The sequence below is a fragment of the Plectropomus leopardus genome, chromosome 6 (assembly GCF_026936395.1).
Source record: "Plectropomus leopardus strain MGB_pleo_1.0 chromosome 6, ASM2693639v1, whole genome shotgun sequence".
NCBI classification, from domain to species: Eukaryota; Metazoa; Chordata; class Actinopteri; order Perciformes; family Serranidae; genus Plectropomus; species Plectropomus leopardus.
This window is the reverse complement of record NC_142181.1, coordinates 13073472-13096578: the sequence shown is the minus strand read 5'-3', so window position 1 is coordinate 13096578 and position 23107 is coordinate 13073472. Positions and strand designations below refer to the sequence as shown.

General features: G+C 38.6%; 2 protein-coding genes across 2 annotated transcripts in view; one reads left to right on the top strand and one right to left on the bottom strand.

Annotated features, from left to right (window-relative positions):
* Nucleotides 1-7231, bottom strand: part of scn2b (sodium channel, voltage-gated, type II, beta) — a 286557-nt gene extending 279326 nt beyond the window's left edge. Inside the window, exon 1 of the mRNA XM_088078792.1 lies at nt 6086-7231. The gene's annotated coding sequence lies outside the window, so the exon portion shown is untranslated. The remainder of the gene's footprint in view (nt 1-6085) is intronic.
* A 1949-nt stretch (nt 7232-9180) lies between these two features.
* On the top strand, nt 9181-22566 carry LOC121943269 (acetylcholinesterase-like). The gene is made up of 10 exons (XM_042486762.2): nt 9181-9293; nt 10407-10706; nt 13065-13299; nt 14340-14472; nt 14567-14718; nt 15104-15287; nt 15654-15964; nt 16063-16272; nt 16369-16526; nt 20428-22566. The coding sequence occupies exons 2-10, from the start codon at nt 10415-10417 to the stop codon at nt 20520-20522; spliced, it is 1770 nt and encodes a 589-aa protein (XP_042342696.2). The 5' UTR covers nt 9181-9293; nt 10407-10414; the 3' UTR covers nt 20523-22566.
* Nucleotides 22567-23107: the final 541 nt, after the last annotated feature.

The window sequence follows — 23107 nt, the reverse complement described above, 5'->3', positions numbered from 1 at the left end:
AAGGCTTTGTCTGCTTCTCTCAGTGATATAAAACAACAGATTTAGTGTGTTTGTGTGGGAGGCCCCTTTTAAACATTCAATCTACCAATATACTTTATTACTTCATTCCTATTTCTTCAAGTCCTGTACTGGAAAAAAGTTAACTGAAAAATAATCTGCAGTCTGTAAGTCAGTCATGAGAGCAAAGTTGGGTAAATGATGGTGAGAAATAGAGCAACCCTCTGAAAGTAAAAGATTTGAATCATCATTGGGAAACTCCTCCGACATTTTCCTCTGGTCTGTCAGTGTGCAGTTGAGCCAACTTCTGGGAATGTTTTCGACCACAGATTTAGCTGCAGAGTAAGTGCTCCTTGCTCTTCAGTACAGGCAGCTGCGGACCCAGACCCAGAGTGAGTCTGACTGAGGCAGAGGAAGCTTCCTGAATGAAATGAGGCTTTGCCCTGTCAGGCTCTGAGAAAATGTTATCTACTTTCTACTTAAAAGCGGTGAATTTACAGCTCACAGAAACATTATATTATACAGTCTCTGGCTTTTGTTTTCATATTCAGTGTCAGTAAAAATGTTGCAAATTTTTGATGCATGCTTAGCGTAGTTAGAATTAGGTATAGTCCTTGTGAGAAGAAAAGAGAGTCATCTTGTTATACTGTATATGCAAGCATTTGCTGTCAAAAAATGGTTCAAACTGCACCTGAAAGAGTCAGCTGTTGTAGACAAGGATGCACCATAACAGTTTTCTATTTGACTAGTCTCCCAGTCCAAGTTCAATGTTTAAATATATATATATATTTAAATCTATTTCTTCCTAACACAGCTTTACAAATAACTTAACACACTTAACATACACAGAGCACAGCTTTGAATTGCAAAGTTCTGCTGCTATGACTTGTACTGTTTGCAGCTGAATATAAAATCATTTATTTCAGTAGACTTTTGGACTGTGATGATATGAATAGGTAGTCATAGCCCTGCCTGTTACAGAATGGCATGTTTCATAAATTTAAAGTCAAGTCAGTAACTGTTAAATACTTTGAGTACCTTACTTTATATCTCTCACTTGTCCCTCTCATGTTAAGTCATGTCCTTCAACAACGAATCCAGTTTAGATACTGCAAATGTCTGCACGTTTAGTACCCTTGGCCCTGCCACTATATCACATGGTTATTCCGACTTGGCTACCAGGAATAAAAACAAAACCAAACTACGAATATAGATCACACTTTCCAACTTGACCTTGTCAGTTTTAATTCTGCGCTCCATTTACTGAGTTATCTGGTTAGAGTGGTGTGTTGTGAAACCTGTTAACCAGCTGTCTCACATCCATTAACCCTCTCCCTCTGCTTCTCAGTTCAGCAGCATTTAAGTAACCCCCCCCGGCCCCCCGGCCCAACCCCACCAGCTCTGTCTCTGATCTATCTATCTCTGTTCTACCAATTAGGGAGGCGTATGTCAGTGAAGGACAAGTGCTTTATTACCTCTGAAGGTTAAAGGAAATGAGACCCTTCACTGGTTAATATGATGTCTGTGTCTGCGCATGTTAGTGTATGTGCAAGTGTGCATCCACATGTAACTGCATATGTGTCATGTCTGATATGCGCCGCATGGTAAGTTGTTGGAAATCAGAGGAAGGATGCCGTGGTGCTGATTAAGGAAGTCAAGGACTTCCAGTCCTACAGTTGAGACATTATAAAACAACCTTCCTGTTTCCCTCTATTATTGCTATCATTGCTAATCATCAACGTCTGTCTTGATAAATGCCGGTTAACTTGGAAATGTAATTGTTAAAGGTACACTATACAGGATGGCCGGTTACTGTTTGCAAAGATGTTCGCCAGTGAATGTGAATGTAAAAGCCAAAATTCAGTCTTGTTTGAAGCCACAACCTCACCTAAACACTGTGGGGATGCATGCCTATAATTGTCCCAAACACAGAAAACAATAAGAAAATACAGGCAGAGTACCTGCAGAAAAATACACCACCACATACTTCTAGTGTGTCTTCTGTGATGATTGAGAGGGATTACTTCTATATGATCTATCATGTATCGTATATCTTTAAACATCAAGCTAGATCCATTTTTTTATATTTCATTGTTTCTTTAGCTATCTGGTTTGATCACTTCATATGCAGTCAATTACTTTTAAATACAACTCATTTGAAACAATACATTTTAAAGGGAAACAAATTACTGAGCGGATACTGGGCGTATGACAACGTATTTCATTTGTTTTCCACCATAACAGGCAATCTTGCAATACACTATTCACATGTTGTGACTGAGAATTTACATAGTCAAATCTGATTTGTTAAATGTTGCTTATCATTGACTGATAGTTGAATAGTGTTTTTTTAATGGTTTGTTTGTTTTTTAAAACTTGTTGATAGGCTATGATTTATTGGTAGAAACCAAGCTATTCTATGAAATATCAGGCAGGCAGCACCCCCACATATCCCTGAACCAAATTTTTCTACAACTGCGTTGATTCGACTGTTGGATGAGCAGCTGAATCAGGCTCCTGAGATCACTTCATCAAATAGCCCCCACAATACAGCACTGTATCCTGTTTTTTTTAATAATATTTAACTAAAAAAGCAAACCTTAATCAAAGTGCTTTCGTTGCTTAAACCAAACCACAAACCGGAGTCTGGATGCAAACCTGAGATTCTTGTGTTACAGTCCTGTACTTTGTATGTCCACCCTGACTATTTCCATGCAAATTCATATAAATGTAGTGTTTTCATTAACTCAAAGAAATCTCATTTCTGACCACAAAGGAGACAGTTGGTGACTACGTCAGCACCGCAATCTAATTATGAAAACATTTTAATCATATACAAACATTACTCTAGGAGACAGAGTTGTCATTTGCGCTTATGATGCAACATTTTACAAAAATAATTGAACAACTCAGCCTTATACCTCCATTGTTATTCAGCACATTTTTTAATCGATAGTATTTTTTGTGAATATAGATATATCTATATTTTTAGAGATTTAAGTACCTCAGAGTTTCCAGTTTAAAATAGTTGCACACACAAACAAGCAGATAAACACACACACACGCACGCACACACACACACAAAGACATGCACACTAACGCTCACACTCACATTCACACTCGAATAAAATAGGGACCGCAGGAAGAGCATGACATAAACCAATATCCCTCTCTGTGACACCATGATTGGATATTTACTATCTCATTGCTCCAAGCTTACATACAAGAAATGAATTAAATAGCTTTTTTTTCTTTCCTTTTTTTTTTTTCTTTCTCACTGCTTATCCCTTCCTTCATAACAGCAGATTGACATTAAAAGGGCATGGGTGAAATTAACTTGTCTGAGTGTCTGTGTGTGTGTTTGGGGGGTTGCATTCCAGTCTCAAGTCTATTTTGATGATGTTGGAATGAGAGAGAGAAAACATTTTCTCAAAGGCTCCAATCAAATGCCTGTCATTTCTCCCTTTAACCACCTAATCCCTGGTGGTGTGTGGTTATGGTGCCGTCTCGCCTCTCAAACAAACTGTTTGCTGCCTCTCTCTCTATCTTTCTGTCTCTCTTTTTACCTCCGTCTGTGGATGTATCCAGCCCTCCTGCTGAGCTGTGCATGTCTCTAAATAGCCAAACGTCCCTTGGCTCCCTTTCTCTTTAGTTGATGTCCACTGTTACAGCTGGCTGGTGTGTTGAAAGATGGAGAGAGAGAGAGACTGGCAGACAGAGAGGCTGAGAAAACAAGTCATTGTGTAGGGAAAAGGGTTAAACGTTTTCCCGTGGTTTGAAGTTAATACTTAAAGGAAATGTATTAATCGTTCTGTAGGGAGCAGGGATTTCTCTCAATAAGTGAGCGAACATCTGTGAAAAAAATTCAAATAAAAATGGCGTGTATCTCATTTTTGTTAATCATGAATCTTGGTTAGACTTTATGATTCTACTTTAAAATATCAAGAACATAAAAAACTGATCACTCCAACATTTTCCCTAAAAACGACATTGTCTTTGAGGAAAAATATGCATTGGTAAAATTTCAACCATACTTATTCTAAGGATGCCAGTTTACCAGTTTTACTGTGGATATACAGTATATATTTTTTTTCTTGTTCAGAGCATCAGTTTAAAAGACTGAGCTAAGGTGAATTGTGGAAGGACAGTCCATCCTATGTGACCATGTATCCCATGCCCCACCTGTTGACTGCCAGTGCTCTATATTTTGCATCAGCGCTGGTGCAATACTGCAGTTTCTCACTGTGATACAGCTTCTTGAAAAATATCAATATTTAATGACATTTTCTGATACCAAGGGTAAAATTTTAAATTAAGGGTCATTTTTTCATTAAACTACAAACATAGCAATGCTCCAACATGACTACAGCTTTTCTTGTTTTGGTGAGGACTATATTTACTTCTGGACTTTAGCAAACATTAACAATTGTTATTTATTTTATTTTTTTCACAGTAATGAAGACAATATTCTTTTTGCTGTAGTGCACACACTCAAAAGCCTCTGACATTGTCACGCATTTAAAATGCAATAAAGTGCAAGTAAAAAACAAACTAAAAGGTGCTGCAACACCTATATGCAACGAGAGATGAGAAGACAGCCTTGTGAGTGAGTGAGAGGAGACAGGTTATGGCGGCATTACGTGTGTGTTAACTCACTACTTGAGACAAGAGAAAACAAGTAAGTAGTATCTATAGTATTAGTATCAATGAGATCATACTGAGGTAAATGAGTATTGCAACACTTTCAAGTATTCAAAATCAATTTGTATCAATAAATTGACACCCTGGATACCACTTTTGTACAGTGTATTAGTCTAGTATTTTATTGACATTCTAACAATATTTTACTGCATACGATCATTTAACTGTCATTGATGCATAAAATGTAATTGGAGAAGCTGCAGAATTAACGGTCTGTCCGGTTTTGACTACTCTAATTGCATTTCGAGGTTGCACCTTAGTACATAGCTATAATAATTGAACCTTTAAGCTATTTTGGAAAAGGCGGCTTTAGATACAACAGCCATCAGCCTGCATACACACAACTGAACAAAGACACGCAAGCACACACATGTGATGTTTATATATCACTAATTTAAAACAGCAGATGCATTTGAGAGAAACGCAATGCCAAGCGAATTACATTTTGTCTCAGTACAGTATGCACCATGATAGTGTGCTTAATATTACTCAGGTTAACTTAGGCCTGTGTGTTGTGCCAAGGCACTGCATCAAATGTCCAGTAAACCTTTGTGCAAAGTTAATCCAATTGCACATCAACATACTATAAATAATTTGTATACATGCACAAGTAGAAAAATGCACATATGCACACTTCTCTAACAGACAGTCTCAAACATTTATGCATCCACAAGCACATACACATGGGCGGCTACAAAGTCTCTTACACACTCAGAACCAGCAAACTCACTCACACAGCACTAATAATTCCAAAGAAAAGTTTACTTTTCACTCCAGCTTTGGCCTGCAGATAAGTGGAAAAGGAAAGCCTGATGACAAAAAAAGCCACAGACAGAATAAGCAGGCCGTGGTATGAGAGAGAAACAAGGAACAGAAACAGGAAGTGGTATAATGAGGAGGAAAAAGACTCCATGTCATCATGCTAAACGAGCTTCTGTTTGCATGGAGGTCATGAAAGAGAATATTATGTCCAAAATAACAATTGCTAAACCCAGTAGCGTACCTTGGGGTTTCAGTCAGGGCCAGAAGTAATCCAAGCAGCACATCCAAAACACATCATCACGCTATTTGCACCACTGGATCAACACCAATACGAAAACTGATCCTAAACAACAGCAACACCACTAGCTGCAATTGCAGCACCATCAGATCACCCTACATGTCTCCAAGCAACCAGATTGCACACCAACACAGCATGGCATAAAAAAGGCTCCATAAAATAAATATCACCATAATATTATCACTGCATGGCCTTCAGTTCAATAAGAAAAATTAAATGGTCAAGTTACACCCAATAATACTTATTGCATACAACCTTAACAATGCACAATGGTGTATAAACCACAACAACACAATAACTTCATCTGAGAAAAAAAGTAGCACTCACCCATCAGTTGTAAAGAAAATCTGTCCTTCCATCCTTTCTGATGAAACGTTTTATGACCTCCTCATGCAGTTGTGCCTCCTGCTTTAGATGAATGAACATCTCCTTCTCTGTAGAAATAAAAGCCAGTGCCGACAGTCCTCTTCGTCCAGTTGTATTTCTTGTATATGTTATGATGCGTTTGAGAGCCGAGAAAGACCGCTCAAATGAGGCTGTGGACACTGGGATCGTTACTATCAAACACGTGAAGGCATAAAGTTGTGACATACTGTCTGAAAGCCCCGTGCTCCTCAGAAATGTCAGATCACTTGGGCTCTTCCCCAGAAAGTTCCTCATGTTATACATCACTTTCAGTTCAGCTCCGTGTCTATGAAGGTCAAACTGTGCTCCGTAGCTCTCATTCAGGCTCCTGAGCTCTGACTCGGTAAATATCTGCTTGACTTGTGGAGACAGTTGTGAATCAAGCAATGCAACAGACCGCAGCCTCTTGTGATCTTCAAAACGATTCTTAATTTGTGCAAGGATGCTGTCGACCACAGCTGTGTGCAGCTCTCTGTAGTGCGTGAGGGTCTGGTCTTCCTTTGGCTGCCATTGGCTGTCCCACGGCCTCACTTATAATCCCAAGTAATTACCTCGATTCAGCGACTCTTCCCCTCTCTAATGTCCCCTGAAAGCTAATTCTTGCTGTCCCAAAAAAACTACACAACCAATAAACCGTTTTAAAAATGTCACCTTTTTTTAAACTCTCTCCTCGTGCAGGCTTGTCTCGCGTCTCCGCTGCTCATCCGGCTGTAAATCCGCTCTGGACTCACCTAAAGTCTTCAGATGTACCACAGCCATGAGATAAAGCTCAGAGGCTTGGTGTTTGATAGATGCCTTAGTGAAGCTGCTCAGGCTGCTAAAGCCAGAGCTATTCGCGTCCCCTCGTTGGTGTTAAACTGTAAACATGGCCAGCAAAAGAGCTTGTTCCGCTCAGTGCTAGCTGTTAGCCACTCATAGCGGCCATAGCTGTTAATGCAGCGGGCATTGTATGTCCCCATCAATAAGTACGTAGCTTGTTTGCTAACGTCAAAAGCCGCCAAGTCAAGCTCAAAACTGTTGGGAACGCCAAAGGCTAGCGCGGAGATACGTTGCCCCGGGACATTCTGTCACTACATATCCAAATCTGATTGGTTGATAATACTGTCGCTCAAAGTTGTAATCAATTTGCAGGTCTGGGCTCCAGCAGAAGGTTAGCACTACCTCAAGGTCTCGGGAGTTGTGATGCATTTAAGTGACATAGGAAATCCTAGCACACGCCCGTAAGAGAAAAAAAAACAAATTTGTTTTGTGGATAGGTAGCACACTGAAAAAGTAATTACATACAGACACATTTCAGGCGCATTTCTTTTTAATTCTGTAAAACAAATTAGGATTTTGATTTTGACAGGGCCAGCAGAGAGGGCCCTGACAGCTCACCCATGGCTAAACCTGAATGTTTAGTACAACACATAGCTCAGGTTAACTATCACAGATATATTTGCATAGTCAAAAAGCGATGGGATTCAATCATGATGTAAAGTTATTTTAGTTTGTTATCAGTAAGTTCTATTCAGTGAAACCAGAATGAGCTGTATAGCAATCTAGATAACATTTGTAAATCACTGCCAAACATGAGTCTTGCTGCCAGAAATAGTTTTTCATCAAGTGCACAACACAAACAAGAGCAAGAACCAAGAGAAAGATAGATAAAATAATGTCAGGAAAATAAATAAATAAATCATGTTGTTCTGCGTGAACATTTTGAAACTTAGCAAATATCTTCATTATAAAAATACAGTTTACATTTTGTTTTCTTTCCATATTTTCTGGTATATAAACTGAATTTCTAGGGGCAAAAGCTAGAATGTGGGAAATGCAAATTAAAGTATAGTTTTTTGATATATCAACCCATCACTGTGCTTAATGCAAACTGTTTTCAGCCTTGCAAAACAGTCTTGTCATTGTTTATTGTTGCTGAACTGATGAGCAGAATATAATCAGAATGAGTGTCTTTGGCTGAGAGCCAGTCATCTGTGTGTCCTGTTAAGGTGACCTGGAGGGAAGCGGGTACTGGTACTTGTGGAATAAACTTAAGTTCTGTAGTTAGGTAACATTTTGAGATATTTACACTTAAACTCATTATTTACTTATACTATGTTTCCGAGGAAAATATTGTTCTTTTGTTGTTGTTCTTTACTCCACTACATTAATGTCACAGATACAGATACTAGTTACTTTTCAAATTAGATTTCATATGAAATTTTAAAAAAGAAAACAAAACACAGAATGCAATTACAGTCACTATTCAAGATTAAACCAGATGTTTAGGAAAAAAAATAAAAAAATAAAAAAAGCAGTATAGTTGTGTCCACTACTCATGTTTCATTTGCATCACAAAAAGTCCATAAAATGAATAAATATTTGTAATACTTTGTTTTGTTTATTTCTTTCCTCTACCATCTCATGACCCCTAAAATGTATCTCATCGCACATTGGAGGGGACCTGCAACCTGCAGCTTACACACAGATGCAATAGTACTACAACAGCTTTTACTTTTGAAAGTTTTCACAATTTTACTGATGATGCTTACGTACTTTTGCTGAATAGAAATTTATTTGTAATGAAGTATTTTGACATTGGTGCACTGGTTTCCAACTAAAGGTCCTTCTTACTGAGCCAGACAGACAGTGCATCTGACAGGTGACCTGTCTGAAGTGTTTTCCAATAAGTGTTGGATAGTTAAACACAGTTTAGATATTGTGTTTGAAGACATTATTATTATTACTATTATTACTACTACTACTTTTATTATTATATATTTATTTATATATGAATATATATATAGATATATATTATTATTTTAACATTTTATGCTGTACAGGGTTTTTATTAGTTAGGGCAAGTGTAAAATTTTGTCCATAGTTTTATGAATGTAATTTCTCTACTTTTAGTTTTGTATCTCTTCATTATTGTTGCTGTTGTTGTTGCTATTATTATTACTGTAGTAGTAGTAGTAGTAGTAGTAGCAGCAGTAGTACTAGTAGTAGTAGCATTTGTACTGTAGTTTTGGGTGACGCACAGGGCCAGCCCAGCAAATACTGGACAGAAAGATTGTGTCCACGCCTTCTTCAACCCATCAATGGTGTGTCCTCACTCACTCCAGCTAGACACAAACTGCAAACTGATAAGGTAAGACTAAGGCTTTTAATAAATCTAAAATCCGGAAATTGCTTTTTTTTCTTTTAAAAAGTAGTTTGTAGAAATCTGCAACGCTGAGCGCGTCTCTCCTCGATGTGTGCGTGCGTAAATCCAGCTGAGCGCGGCTTTTCCTCTGTAAGCTTGCAGTGTGCTCAAAAAGCGGCTCCACGAGTAGCGCGCACTCACGTGCATCTTTATTTTCGCTAATGGCCTCATTGTTTCCAAATATTTGAGGATAAAAATAAGACGCTTCTAGGGTGACACACTTGCTGCGGGAATGACCCCTTCTCTCCTCATCTGTCTCTCTCTCTCTCTCTCACACACACACACACACACACACGCGCGCGCGCCCACACCTGCCGTTTTGTTGTCTTCCATTGTAGGCCAGTTCTTTGAGGAACTGGATCTTTGATTTACACATAGCCTGTGTGGATTGAATGCAATTAACAAATCTGCCAGTTGCTTTACCTGCATGCCCCTAGTGGAAGTGCTACACAGCATGTTCAACATGCTCAACATGCTTTACAGTAGTTATTATTTGCTGATGCCTGTGCCTGTCATTCAGACATATAGTGACGGATGCATGCTGGTATTTTCCACAACAGCCTGAATGCTCCACAGTCTAATTATACAGCATCTAAACTTGGACTATGCCTTATACAGTGAAAGTAATTAATCAAACTAACTAATCCTGGTCCCTGATCCTTGAACCCATCTCCATGAAAACTAAACAAAGGGCCAGATCCCTGTCTGAAATCTAACATAAACGTTATTTTTAGCACCTCACACTGTACACTGACATGGGTCAAAATACTTAATGAGAGCACCAACAATATTTACTCGAGTTACAGTTGCTAAGGGAAACTGAGAGTTTCATGACTCACATTGCTGCATCAGTCAAGCCTGAAATTTGTAAAATGGTGCATGAATGTGCAACTTTTCTGTGATAAAATATAGTTAAGGCCTAATATAGTATGCTGCTGAAATCAGTTGTTTTATTGATATATCTTATGTAATATTATTATAACATTCTAATATGCTACATTTTAACATATAAAGATGAATAATTTTGTGTTTGTGTGTGCGTTCTTTTGCCCCGCACAGGATTTTCTATGGCGACAATTCCTTGCACACGCCTTGCGCTTCTTCTGTTGCTTCATTTCCTGACTACACTTGCAACTCAAGATGACCTTGTAATCGACACTATGCATGGGAAAGTTCAAGGGAAGTTGCTTTCAGTGCCTGGGGGTGATGTCAGAGCATTCTTGGGAATTCCTTATGGAAAACCACCTCAGGGGAAACTGAGATTCAGAGCTCCAGAGCCTGTAGAGAGATGGCAGGGTGTGAAGGATGCCACCAAATACCCAAACACCTGCTACCAGTTGCCAGATACAGCCTTTCCAGGTAGGATACATGTTTACATGGATGGACACAGGGTATGCATGTTATGTATACTGTGCTGTGTACGTGTACTGTGGATCATTCAAGTGGGTGGTGTGAGTCAAAGCCCTTCCAAAAGAGGTCCAAACATTAAAAACACATGCCTGAAATGTCAGCCAATACTAGTTGAATCATCAGGACTATAGAGACCCCATGACATCCCAGAATAGTTTTTTTTCTCTTGCTTTTTTGTTGAGCGAACCAAATTCATTTTGTGTAGCTACACCAGTTATTATTATGTGCAAACAAAATCCATATAAAACATTCTATACAATTTATTCACTGAATGCCGGCTATCAAGTTTTACATTTAGTGTCAGCTGGACGGGATGTCTTGCAAAACAAAATTATTAGTGAAGGCATAAAGTGCATGCAATTGGTTGGTGAGAAAATGTCCGAATGCTCAGGTTTGAGCCATACACTACGCAGCAGATCACTGAGATTTTATTGGACTCTTTTCATGTGTTGAACTGTCAGCACAAGCTAATTAAATGTGATGAGTGTTATGTCTCATTTATGCTCATCTATAGATACGTCCATCCGTACTCTGCATTTGTTTCACCTGTATTTACACACATTTTCTGAAAGCTTAGGGAAACTGACAAAACGGAGCAATAACACCTGGTACGGGGGGGGTAGTGTAGCTCAAGTAAAATAAGACTGTAGGAGATAAAGACAATCAAAAAATGGTGGAACGGCACAAATCAGTATTAAAAAAATAATACTCTGAAAGCAGAAATTTTTAAAAATTTGAAACAAATGTATCTATTTTTGTATGTAAAGGAGTTTTAATGGCCTCTCAAGGTAAGCACAATCATCACAAAAATGAATTTGTCCCTCTAGGCAGATTTTCTTACATAAAATAGGGCTGTTCACAATAGCAAAAAAGAAAATAGAAATAAAAATTGCTACTGGGGAGGCCAAAATATCCCAGCCTTTAGACCTTTTAAGGATATTTCAAGCTCTATAAACACTGAAATCTACACTCCCCCAAAATGCAACTCGATAGTGTATCTTTGTTATGCTGTGCCTGCTTGGTAAATGCTCTCATTTTTAAACTATTTATTCCCTATTTTGAAGCGTGGGTTTTTTGTTTAAATTTTTAAATCTCTAAGCTCAACCACAAAATAAACCTAGTAACATCACTATGGCAAGTGATTAAGTGCTAAAAGAGGATGAAAAAAATGACAAAAAATAGAAGTTAGATAAAATAAAATAAAAATAATATCAAATCTATATACACTATATACACCTTTCACATATACAGATACTGTATGTACATGATTGATAGTAACACAGGTAAGTGAAATACACACGGTGTATTGCATATTTACTGTAAAAACACCTGAAGAAGAAGAGCTTCATCTGGCTGAGTAGTGCTGAACATTACTAGTACACTAATGTGCAGGTGCAAAGTCAATGGAGTGCCACTTAAAGTTGAAACTTTGCATAATTAAATCAGACTGAGGCAGGATTAATCTGATTTAGCGGTGCTTTGTCACACTTGGATGACCACATTGTGACAAGGCACCAAAGGAGTCCATCTAAGTACATGTTTGAATGAAAGATGACCTTAAAAGACCATTGAACTAACCTAAGGTAGGTGTGTCAGTGGTGGGTGGCAGTTATATAACACCATGCCACAAATATAAACACACCCCACACACACACACAGAGTGATTGAGTGATTTATTTACCTTAAATGTGAAGAGTAAGAAGAAGTTTGGAGCCACTTTAGCTAAGAAGAATGTGTCTACACATACACAAACACATAAAGATTTGATAGAATTTGATAGAGGTCTAGTCCTACACCCAAGAGCAGGGTTAAGGCTGGGTCACGGATACATAGCTATTTATAGACACAGCCACCTGTCGGGGGTTGTTTAGAAGCCAGCTACAAGTGCCAGGCATACATACAGAGAAAATGCCCGAATATACTCTAAATATAGATATGATAGCACAGACAGATATGGACAGAAGGCATTGATGTCGGACTGCTGTTTCTGTTTTGGCTCATCAAGAGGAAAACAAACAAGGAAACTATTTATTTATTTTCTGACGCTGTAACGGTTTGAGAGCTGTTTGTCATATACACTGAAAAAGTGAATTATACTGAAGCAGAAGATCAGCTTCTATCTAATCTCAATAATACTGCTTGCAATAAATTGTTATAATCGAGTTAACCTTTAACCCACTGCATGACTTATCTCACAAGTATGTTTATCTCTAAAACATGCAAAGTCAAGATAAGAGTTTATCAATTGCTAGACTACACTGTCAATCAGTCCTAAGTACCACTGATAGATATTGTCATTTTGTCCAGGGTTCAAAGGTGCAGAGATGTGGAACCCAAACACTCCTTTGAGTGAGGACTGTCTATACCTAAATGTCTGGTCCCCACGTGCCAACAAAACCCAACCTAAGCCCATGCCATTGGCTCCTGTCCTTGTCTGGATCTATGGCGGCGCGTTCATGTCAGGAACATCCTCTCTGGACATGTATGATGGCCGCTTCATGTGTAAATCTGAAGATGTTGTTGTGGTATCAATGAATTACAGGTAAGAATTAAAGTAAACTGAAAAAAATATGAAACATTTAGTGAGCATAGTTACTGTATACAAGGTTTCTCACATGTTCATGTTTTGTGGTGGCCTACCACTATGAAAACATCAGCTGCCACATTTTGATTTTCTTTTTTTGGAGCGGGACCATTCACTAGAAGTAGGCTTGGGCGGTGTGTAAAATTTTATACCTTTATACCTTTTTGAAATTTCACCAGGATATACAATATATGACCATTTAATTGCGCTACTTACTTTCAGCTTTTCAAACTAATAAATACACAATAGAAACCCACAACATGTTAAGAAAAGTGATATTATCTCACACCTATTTTCCTTATTAAACAGAGAAATTCCACTGTCCACCGCCAGCTGTTTACACTCATGTAATTCATGTAACTTATTAACTTATCCCTCCACCACTAAGTGCTCAGTTGCTCGTTCCACCTGTAGAGGCTGGAGACTGAAATCCTGTGGTACATGCTATGCAGTACATGCAATGAGTTTAGTAGAAAAAGAAGTGCCCATATTTATGATGGTAGGAAAAAAAACATACCTTCTGGATTTCTGGATGCCCTGGTATAATGTTATACCGTGATACCGCCCAGCCTAATTAGGAGCGCTTTTGAATTATGTATATGGTTCGGTTATTCATTCCACTATACTCTCGGAATGCAGAGTGTACTATGGGCACAGATGGAGCAGTAGAACATCAGGTGCCATGAAAATGAAACTTAACTATTGCACTGGGTCTAAATTTTGCTTTTACTCACATCTGCAGCAGCTGTTCCTCCATCTCTCTCCCTCTCTCTCTCTCTCACTCTCTCTCTCACACACACACACACAAGCTACTGCTGCACATAGATTCTTATTCTGTGGAAAACACTGATATGTAACTGTTAACTCCTTGGCAATTAGGTTTTCTCCTTTCCTTTCTGTTGTGGTACTGGATTTAGATGGAATGTGGATTCTCTAAAGTAGGTGGATTTATGTTCAGTTTAATGCTTTTCCTCAATTTTTGATCTAATCTAACACAGAATCGGGGCTTTTGGTTTCCTGTCTCTTCCTGACAACAAGAACATAAAGGGCAATGCAGGCCTGCTGGACCAGCGCTTGGCCCTCAACTGGGTAGCCGACAATATAGCTGCCTTTGGAGGTGATCCCATGAAGGTAAAATATATCTGTCTACTCTAGAGTGGGATAACAAGCTTTGTTTAAATTATTTAAACAAACAATAAAATAAGTGGTTGACTTTTGTTTCCAGGTGACTCTGTTTGGGGAGAGCGCAGGGTCAGCATCTGTGGGCTTCCACCTGGTCTCCCCAGGCAGCCAGAGGCTTTTTCAAAGGGCTGTGATGCAGAGTGGCTCTCCTAACGCACAATGGGCCTCAGTCAGCAAGGCTGAGAACTGGAATCGGTAAGGTTTATTAGTTCAGTAACCCGCTTACATATTTTAATTCCCTCCGTCACTCATGCAATGTATTATGACTGTTACTAACCATGTCACATGATTTGTTTGAAACGCTACCTTGTACACTGAAGTGAAAACAAATGAATAGAATACATGCTTATGCTCATGATCCATTAGTGTTCACTTTCTTTCCTTGCAAGAGGAGTGTCACATAAAATTTGTGTCCTGGAAAAATTGACCAGGATTGTGGACATATGCACCTGGTCAAAGATTCTCAGTAAATTGTTTCTCTTTCTCAAAATTATTGTAAATTGTGTCTCTGTGTCACTTGCATTTCTCCTCATTCCTTCTGTAACTCATTGCCTTGATCCCTATCTACATCAATATCCAGTTCCATGAAGCTGGTGACGTTACTGGGGTGTCCCACATCTCCTTCAGCTGATATGGAAGCTTGTTTGCAGGGGGCTGATCCTCTTAAAATCGCAATGAAGCAGTATGAAGCTGCCCCTTCTGCAAGTTCAGTCACCATCTTTGTCCCTCATGTTGATGGAGACTTCCTACCAGATAAAGCTGAAGTAGGTGTGTGTGTGTGTGTGTGTGTGTGTGTGTGTGTGTGTGTGTGTGTGTGTGTGTGTGTGTGTCTATGTATGTGAACACTTCAATAGATGTTAATGTGTTTTAAACACACAGTTTAGCATATTTAATTTGATTAGCTGGTGTAGCAAATGTCAGTCACCCAAAGCTGTTGTTTCAAGATTTACTATTTTAATTACATGTTTTCATCTTGCCATTCTTTGAAACATTTGACACATGGATGTATACACTGAAATTCAGTTGACATAATATTTACATGATGTAACTTGGCTAAAAGCAAATGGGATGATTACTGCATATGATTAGGCAAAAAATCAAGCCAACCACCTTTATTGATTTCCCTGCAGATATTGCTTAGTACTGGTACCCTCCTACAGAAAGAGGTGATGTTTGGCATAAACAAGGATGAAGGGACCTACTTCCTACCGTATGGATTTCCTGGATTTAGCGTCACAGGTCAGAGTCTCATCTCCAGGAATGAGTTTCTGCAAGGAGTAGCAATTCAACTGGCAAATGCAAGTGATGTCACAAGAGATGCAGCCATTTTCCAGTACACTGATTGGGCAGATGAGGATAACGCAATGAAAAATCGTGACTCGCTGGGTAATCTGGTTGGAGACCATATGATAGCTTGTCCTATGCTAGAGTTTGCTCACAGGTAAAGATCTCTGATCTTTTAAACACATTTAAAATGGTTCAATATATAATGTTAATGTTTTATGCCTTTGTCATACCTTTGTCATTTTTTTCCCCAAGGTACTCACAACGCGGTGGTAAGGCTTTCCTTTTTTTATTTGACCATCGGTCATCTGTGAATCCTTGGCCAGAATGGATGGGCGTTATGCACGGCTACGAAATAGAATTTGTCTTTGGCATGCCTCTGAATGTGTCCCTGGAATACACAAAGAACGAAGTAAACATGTCCAAGAAGTTTATGAAACACTGGGCCAATTTTGCTCGGACAGGGTACGCATAATCAGACAGACAAAAACTCACTCAAGCTGTGTTAGGACTCCCATGGCACTGCGGACTTGTCTTAAATGGCTTTTCATTTTTTGTCAGGAATCCAGGCATTGATGGAGTTAACTGGCCCTTGTTCACACCCGAACGGCAGGAGTACGTCACTCTGAACCACAACCACCCAGAACAAAAGAGGATGATGAAGGCTAAAGAGTGCCACTTCTGGAACACACTGACACCAAAAGTACAGAAAGTCTCAGGTTAGACACACAAACATGCAACTACACACTCCATCTATCCATCCATCCATCCATCCATGACACGCATACACACTCACGCATGCACACTGAACTCTATATAGTTATCTGTAGTAGGAGGCATTGCGTCAGGCTCTGCCAGGGAGGTGTTTTGCCTTGTTTAGCCTGTGGAGGAGATTTGTATCCTGGCTTGCTCCCCTCCGTTTCACCACAGCTCTGGAGGTCTGAGTGGGAGGAGAGATGGCTCAGTCATCACTTCACTGAACACTGATCACACACAGGGTGAATAATACTCATACACCTCTCCACTGAGGTCATTATTCTCTCTCTCTCTCTCTCTCTCTCTCTTTTGCTTATTTGCTTTATTGGCACAAATGTTTTTAAAAAACAATATTGCCAAAGCCTCAGATACAATTAAATGATGATATAAATAAAAACAAGAAAGAAAAAAAAACAAAACAAAAATGATATTCAAATCAACAGCAATGCATTGGATAAAAAATAGATGCATAGATAAAAAAGAACAAGAACATTTTCTTTTGTGTGTGTGTGTGTGTGTGTGTGTGTGTGTGTGCATGTGTGTGTTTGTGTGGTATGTCTACTGTATATAGATGTAACAAAAAAAAAATTAAACAAAAAGTGAGACGTGCAGGGGAAATGAAGTATAAACGTCATCAATATACCTCACTGCTTCTATGACCCAGACTTTTCTGGATACTGTATTTTTGTCTGGTTAATGAGAGCATCAAAATCTTGGCGTTTACATTTAATTTATGTGAAGAACTTTGTTCTAATACCATCATATGTAGTGTAGCAGGAAATGTGTCTCTGTCTCCACCTCTCTCTGTGGACAGAGCTGACACAGCCTGTCTTCACGAGGCAGCCACGTCTGCCTGTGTCTGCTGCTCTCTATAGCCAAGCTGTGACCACTGAGTCTGTACTAGTCAATGTCTGAGTCTGTACTAGTCAATGTCTGAGTCTGTACTAGTCAATGTCTCTCCCAGTATCTGATCAGTCACGCTGCTCAGATAGTCAGCCACCGTGCATTGTCTGTTTAGAGCCAAATAGCACTGAAGTTTGCTTTGAGTATTTGTGATGGATGTCCAATAGTTAATGTAATGTTCTTTTTCTTTAGCTATAATTTGGTTGGGCCAGATTGTGTGAGGGCTGTCCTGAGGCCATGTGCTATTAGAAGAGGTGAGCCTCAGCCCCAGCTGGCTGAGGAGACTCTTTTCTATGTTCTCCTCTTGGCAATGAAGAGCTTTGTAGTGGTAGGAATTGGGGTCACTTGCTTTTAGACATTTGTAGAATCTGATGGCTCTTTTTTGAATCTTAATTAAAAGGGGAAATTGTCCTAGTTCATCCCTGCAGCCATTGTTGGCCGTGTTCCTGTTGACTTTGAGGATGCTCTTAGAGAACTCAGTGTGTAGGGTTTCAAATGGGTGTTTGTCCCATTTTTCAAAGCCTCGATTTACAAGAGGACCCCATACTTCACTACCATACAGTATTATTGGTTCGATTATGGACTGGAATATTTTGAGACAGATTCTGATGGGTATATTAATGTTTGAAGACTCTTTTATAGCATAGAAGGCCCCTCTCCCCTTGTCTCTGAGATCATTCAGGGCCAGATTGATATGTTCTGTAGAGGTAATGTTTAGTCCAACATATGTGTAGTTATTTGTGTGTTCGATGTCGGTTGAGCCCAGCAAAAATCTATTTGGGTTTACCTGACATCTGGGTCATTTCTGGAAGACCAGAACCTTAGTCTTTTCCAGATGAACTGTCAGGGCCCAGGACTGACAGAAGTTTTGCGGATGATCCAGTTGCTGTTGTAAGGCCTCTTTAGATGGAGCCACCAATATGAGATCATCTGCAAAGAATCTCTGAGTCAGAAAGGGTGAGGCCGGGAATATCTGATTGTTCTAGTGATTTTGCCAGATCACCAATATAAATTTTAAACAGGGTGGGGCTGAGACTGTAGCCCTGTTTGACCCCTCTACTTTGGGGAAAGAAATCTGTTTCCGTATTACTGATTTTCACATTTTCACATCTATTATTTGATACAATGTGTATATAATGTTAATTGTAACATAGATTTACTTACACCTTTTTTAATTAATTTCAGGAACAGACCATTATGCCATATTGAGTCAAACGCTCTTTTGAAATGGACAAAACAAGAGAAGGTTTTCCTCATTTTGGTGGACATGTTTATTAACAATGGTGTGGAGGATGTAGATATGGTCTGTAGTTCTATGTTGTGGTGTAAATCCAATTTGACTCCTGTTTAGGACTTTATAATCTCCGAGGAAGTATTGCAGTCGGCTGTTGAGGATGCTGCAGAATAACTTCCCCAGGTTGCTGCTCACACATATGCCTCAGTAATTGTTTGGGTCAAATTTGTTTCCATTTTTTATGATTGGTGTTATAATTCCTTTCTCCATCAGGAAAATGCCCAATACTCAGAACAAGGTTGAATAGTTTTAATATGGCAGTTTTGAGTTTATGGTTGCTAAATTTCAGCGTTTCATTTAAGATACCATTAGGACCACTGGCCTTCTTTGGCTGTAGTGCCTGGATTTTAGCCAGCAGCTCTGCTTCAGTAATTTGGTAGTCTAGGGGGTTCTGGTTGTCTTTAACATCTGATTCTAAAATTTGTAATTTGTTGAGGAGATTATTTTGGGTCGAATCCAGTGTTATAGTTCTATACAGATTTTCAAAAGTTTTTTCCATATTTCACCATTTTGAATAGCCAATTCTCCTTCATGTGGTTTGTTGAAAGAGTGCATTTTTTTCCAGAAATTATTTGAGTCAATAGACTCTTCAATTGTAGCAAGTTGATGTTGCTCCCTTTTAGTTCTGAGTGTTCTTCTGTATAATTTCAGTGTTTCCCAATATTGGAGGTGGAGCTCAGAATTGTCCAGTTGTCTGTGTTTTTCATTTGAGACATTTCTGAGTGTTTTTCTCAGATGCCTGCAGTCTGTGTCAAACCACTTTTCACTGGTTGACTTTTTGGATTTGTGATGCTGAGACTTTTTCAGATGGGATAAATATGCAGCATTGTCAAATATGTTGTTAATAATATCCCATACAGCCTGATTCAGACCGTTGTTACTTTAGGGATATGATGTGGAAAGAAAATAGTCTAATTGCGATTGCATTGTTTGATGTGTGACTACGTTCTGGTAGTTGTCCGTGCTGTGATTTGTCCATCTGTAACATTGTTTTGTGTCGTTCAGTTTACTCGGCTTTGTTACATAAGGGTTTGTTATTGTCTTTTTGTAATGTAGAGTGTAATTTTACTATGATCAGACAGGGGTGTTAGGGGGCTGACTGTGAATGCTTTCAGATAGAAGGGGTCTAGGTCTGCAATGCTATAATCTACTGTGCTATTGCCAAGAGTAGAGCTGTGTGTATAATCACCAAAAGAGTCCCCTCAAAGCTGACCGTTAACTATGTACAGACCCAGCATTCGACATGGCTGCAATAGTTGGTGCCCACTTTTGTTGACAGTTTTGTCAAAGTTGTTCCTGTGGGGATGTAAAGGCAGTGGGAAGCTGATCTGGTCAGTTATATGTTTGTCTCCCTGTGGGTTAAAAGAATCTGCTTCTATAGCAGTCGTGGCATTAAGGTCCCCACAGGTCAGTATGTTTCCTTGGGCCTGGTAGTGACTGATCTCGTCTTCAAGAATGCAGAAACAATTTTCATTATAATAAGGGGATTCTGACGATTCTGCTGCATACAAGAAGATGTCTCTATCTGTGGCACCAGCTTCTCTTTTTGTTTTTAGCCAAACTGAAAATGACTGTTTAAGATGAAAAATCATGAAATCAACTTGCATTACACAATTCTAATGTAGAATATTGCAATTAAGTCTCTATGTCTGCCTCTTTCTTCACAGATGATCTGCTGGCTTGTGTTCAAGCAAACGGGATTATACTCAACTGTAATTACACCCTCCTCCTTCTCCTTTTGGTGATAACTTTAACCTATTAAAAAAGAGGGAGGAGACCTGTGTTCTTCAAAGCAACATACAACAGTTAACATAAAATATAGTGGACAAACGGACTAAACAAAATGATTTCATATTATGAGATTAATGAGAATTTGTATTTTCAAAGCAACTGAGTGTAAGATTTAGACTGTTACTGCAATAACAACATTCGCACTAATGCTTCAATAAGAGATTCAGTTGCCAATATGTCATGGTGGCCACATGCTCACCAGGGGCCTCATTACAGAGAAAAATCCTAAATGCGTGCCCTATATTTAGTTTCAAAGATGGGAAAAATCCTATCCTCCTATTACAGAAGCAATTCCCAAACTCATAGCTATGTCCTATCCCATCTCCAATCTCAGATATTATTTTAACTAAAGAAATCCTAAATATAATGGTAAATTTGATTCTTCCATCAGTCGTCATTCTGTCATGCCTGTATCTATGTTTAGAATTCACACAAGGCGGACATTCACACTTTGTATTAACAATTGTTTCATTAATCTGAACACAAGTGCACAGCCACATCATTGTTCACACTTGTGTTCATCATGTGTCTCCAGGTGACCACTTGAATTTAGATTTTGTTTCTGCCTATGTCTCTCACACTGGAAGGTCAAAGGGCCCCACACATGGGTATTACATCTCTGCTGCTAGCTAGCATGCTTCCTAGTCATGTCAGTGGTTGTGTGGATAACGATAAAGATATCGTTAGTAAAATTCAATACATCTCCTTCCATAGGGCAAAACTATGCACGTCAAGCAAGATTTTGCCTAACTTGTCATAAAATGGGCATTTTACAAAGCGTTAGCACGCTGTCACCAAAACAACCACTAAGCCCTGCATGGATGATGTAATCCTTGCAAGGGAAGCATAAGTGTTTACAATACAAATTACAAAACATCTTGGTGGGAGCTCGTATTTAGTGATGTCCACTTGTGATCAGATCGCCCAAGACATATGTAAATACCGGGTTTAAACAGGGTCTTCCATGAGAATGTTTTGGCTTTAGGGTACTGGAAATGGACAAGTCATAATATCTCATGAGTCATTGGCTTAAAATTGGCAACTGGCATTAAATTCTGGCTATCAAAAAGTCGATGGCACTATAGTAACTGTGTGGTGGAAAATTTCAATGAAATTCAAAATTAGTGATAAAATATTTTGATATATACCTATTAAAACGTGGTCTGGGAAATGTAGTTAGTTACCATGAGATTTAAGTAACCTGTCAATTGTATTTTGATGACACCAACAAAAAAAAAAAAAAAAGGAAAGAGGTTGAAGGTTGTACTTTGCTTCATGATCAATGAGTCATAACCAAATATACAAAGGTGCACATTCAGTTTTGGTGTTTATGTTGTTCTCTGTCTTCTTTGTCAGCTATTTTGAATTTAGGACAGGGTCTATGCCTTACAAAGAATTCCTAATAGGATTTCTTTTTCTGAATGCAACTAATGCAACTGTATTTCCAAGAATCCTAAATGTCATTCTAAAATGAGAAAAGATTTCAGACTTAGGAAGTTTCTGTAATGAGGCCCTATGTCTGCAGGGACTATATTTTAAGATGCTAAAATTAAAACTGTCATGATGGAGCAAGCACTACTTTCTTTTGCAGGCACTGCACAATGCACAACCAAATAGTGGCTTATTTTATGACATGGAAATGTTATTTCTGATAACTAGTTAATGTTCAGCTACCATTTTTTTTATTTGTTTGTCTTTCTTTCATAATTGTGCATATTAATGGTGCTTGGAGTAAATGCAGACTGACTGAAATGTTTGAGTGAAATCACATTAAAACAATCTGAGATCAGTTTGTGAATATATGCAGTTGACTCCAAACAATCAGATTTTGAAGCTTGACTTCAAACTGAAATGCATTATTTCATATTTAAAGGAAATCTGAGAACTTCCAAATGACTATCACGACTTTCGTGTCTACTTACACTTCTTAATCATAAAGACAATGAGGGATGCTCTGGATTTGCTTGGTGTATTGACTATTGTGTTGATCAATAAAGATCATAATGATCATTTAATCAACGGTGTGTAATTCTTAAAATCAAAACTATTTTTATGTAATTTATGTTGACTACTTTTACATTTTCTAATAGACACACACACACACATGCTTCCTCAAACACATAAACGCAAAACACACACTTATTTCATCTATGTTGCATACTTCATCTTATTGTTCCAATTTTTTATGAAGGAAGGACAAAAGAAATGTATATTTCTGTATTCATTCTGAGTATCAAATAATGTGGAAACTAAAATAAATAAAAGTCATAGAAAAGTCCAAAAGAAAACTCAATTCCAGCTGAAATACTGTAGTTTACATGATATAATAAACAACAGAAAACATTATTCACAGGTTGTTTGTAATCTCAGTGCCAAACAATCTTGTAGCTGCCATTTCTACTTGCTGAGTGATATTCTTGTCAAGTGTTTCTCAGTGTATCACACTGTGTTATTGTTCCTCGTTCTGTCACTGAAGACAGTAATGTGATCATAAACAGTGTCACCAAGCAAAGGTCAAAGTGTTGATACAAAAAGCTAATGAGATGTTGAAGAGAC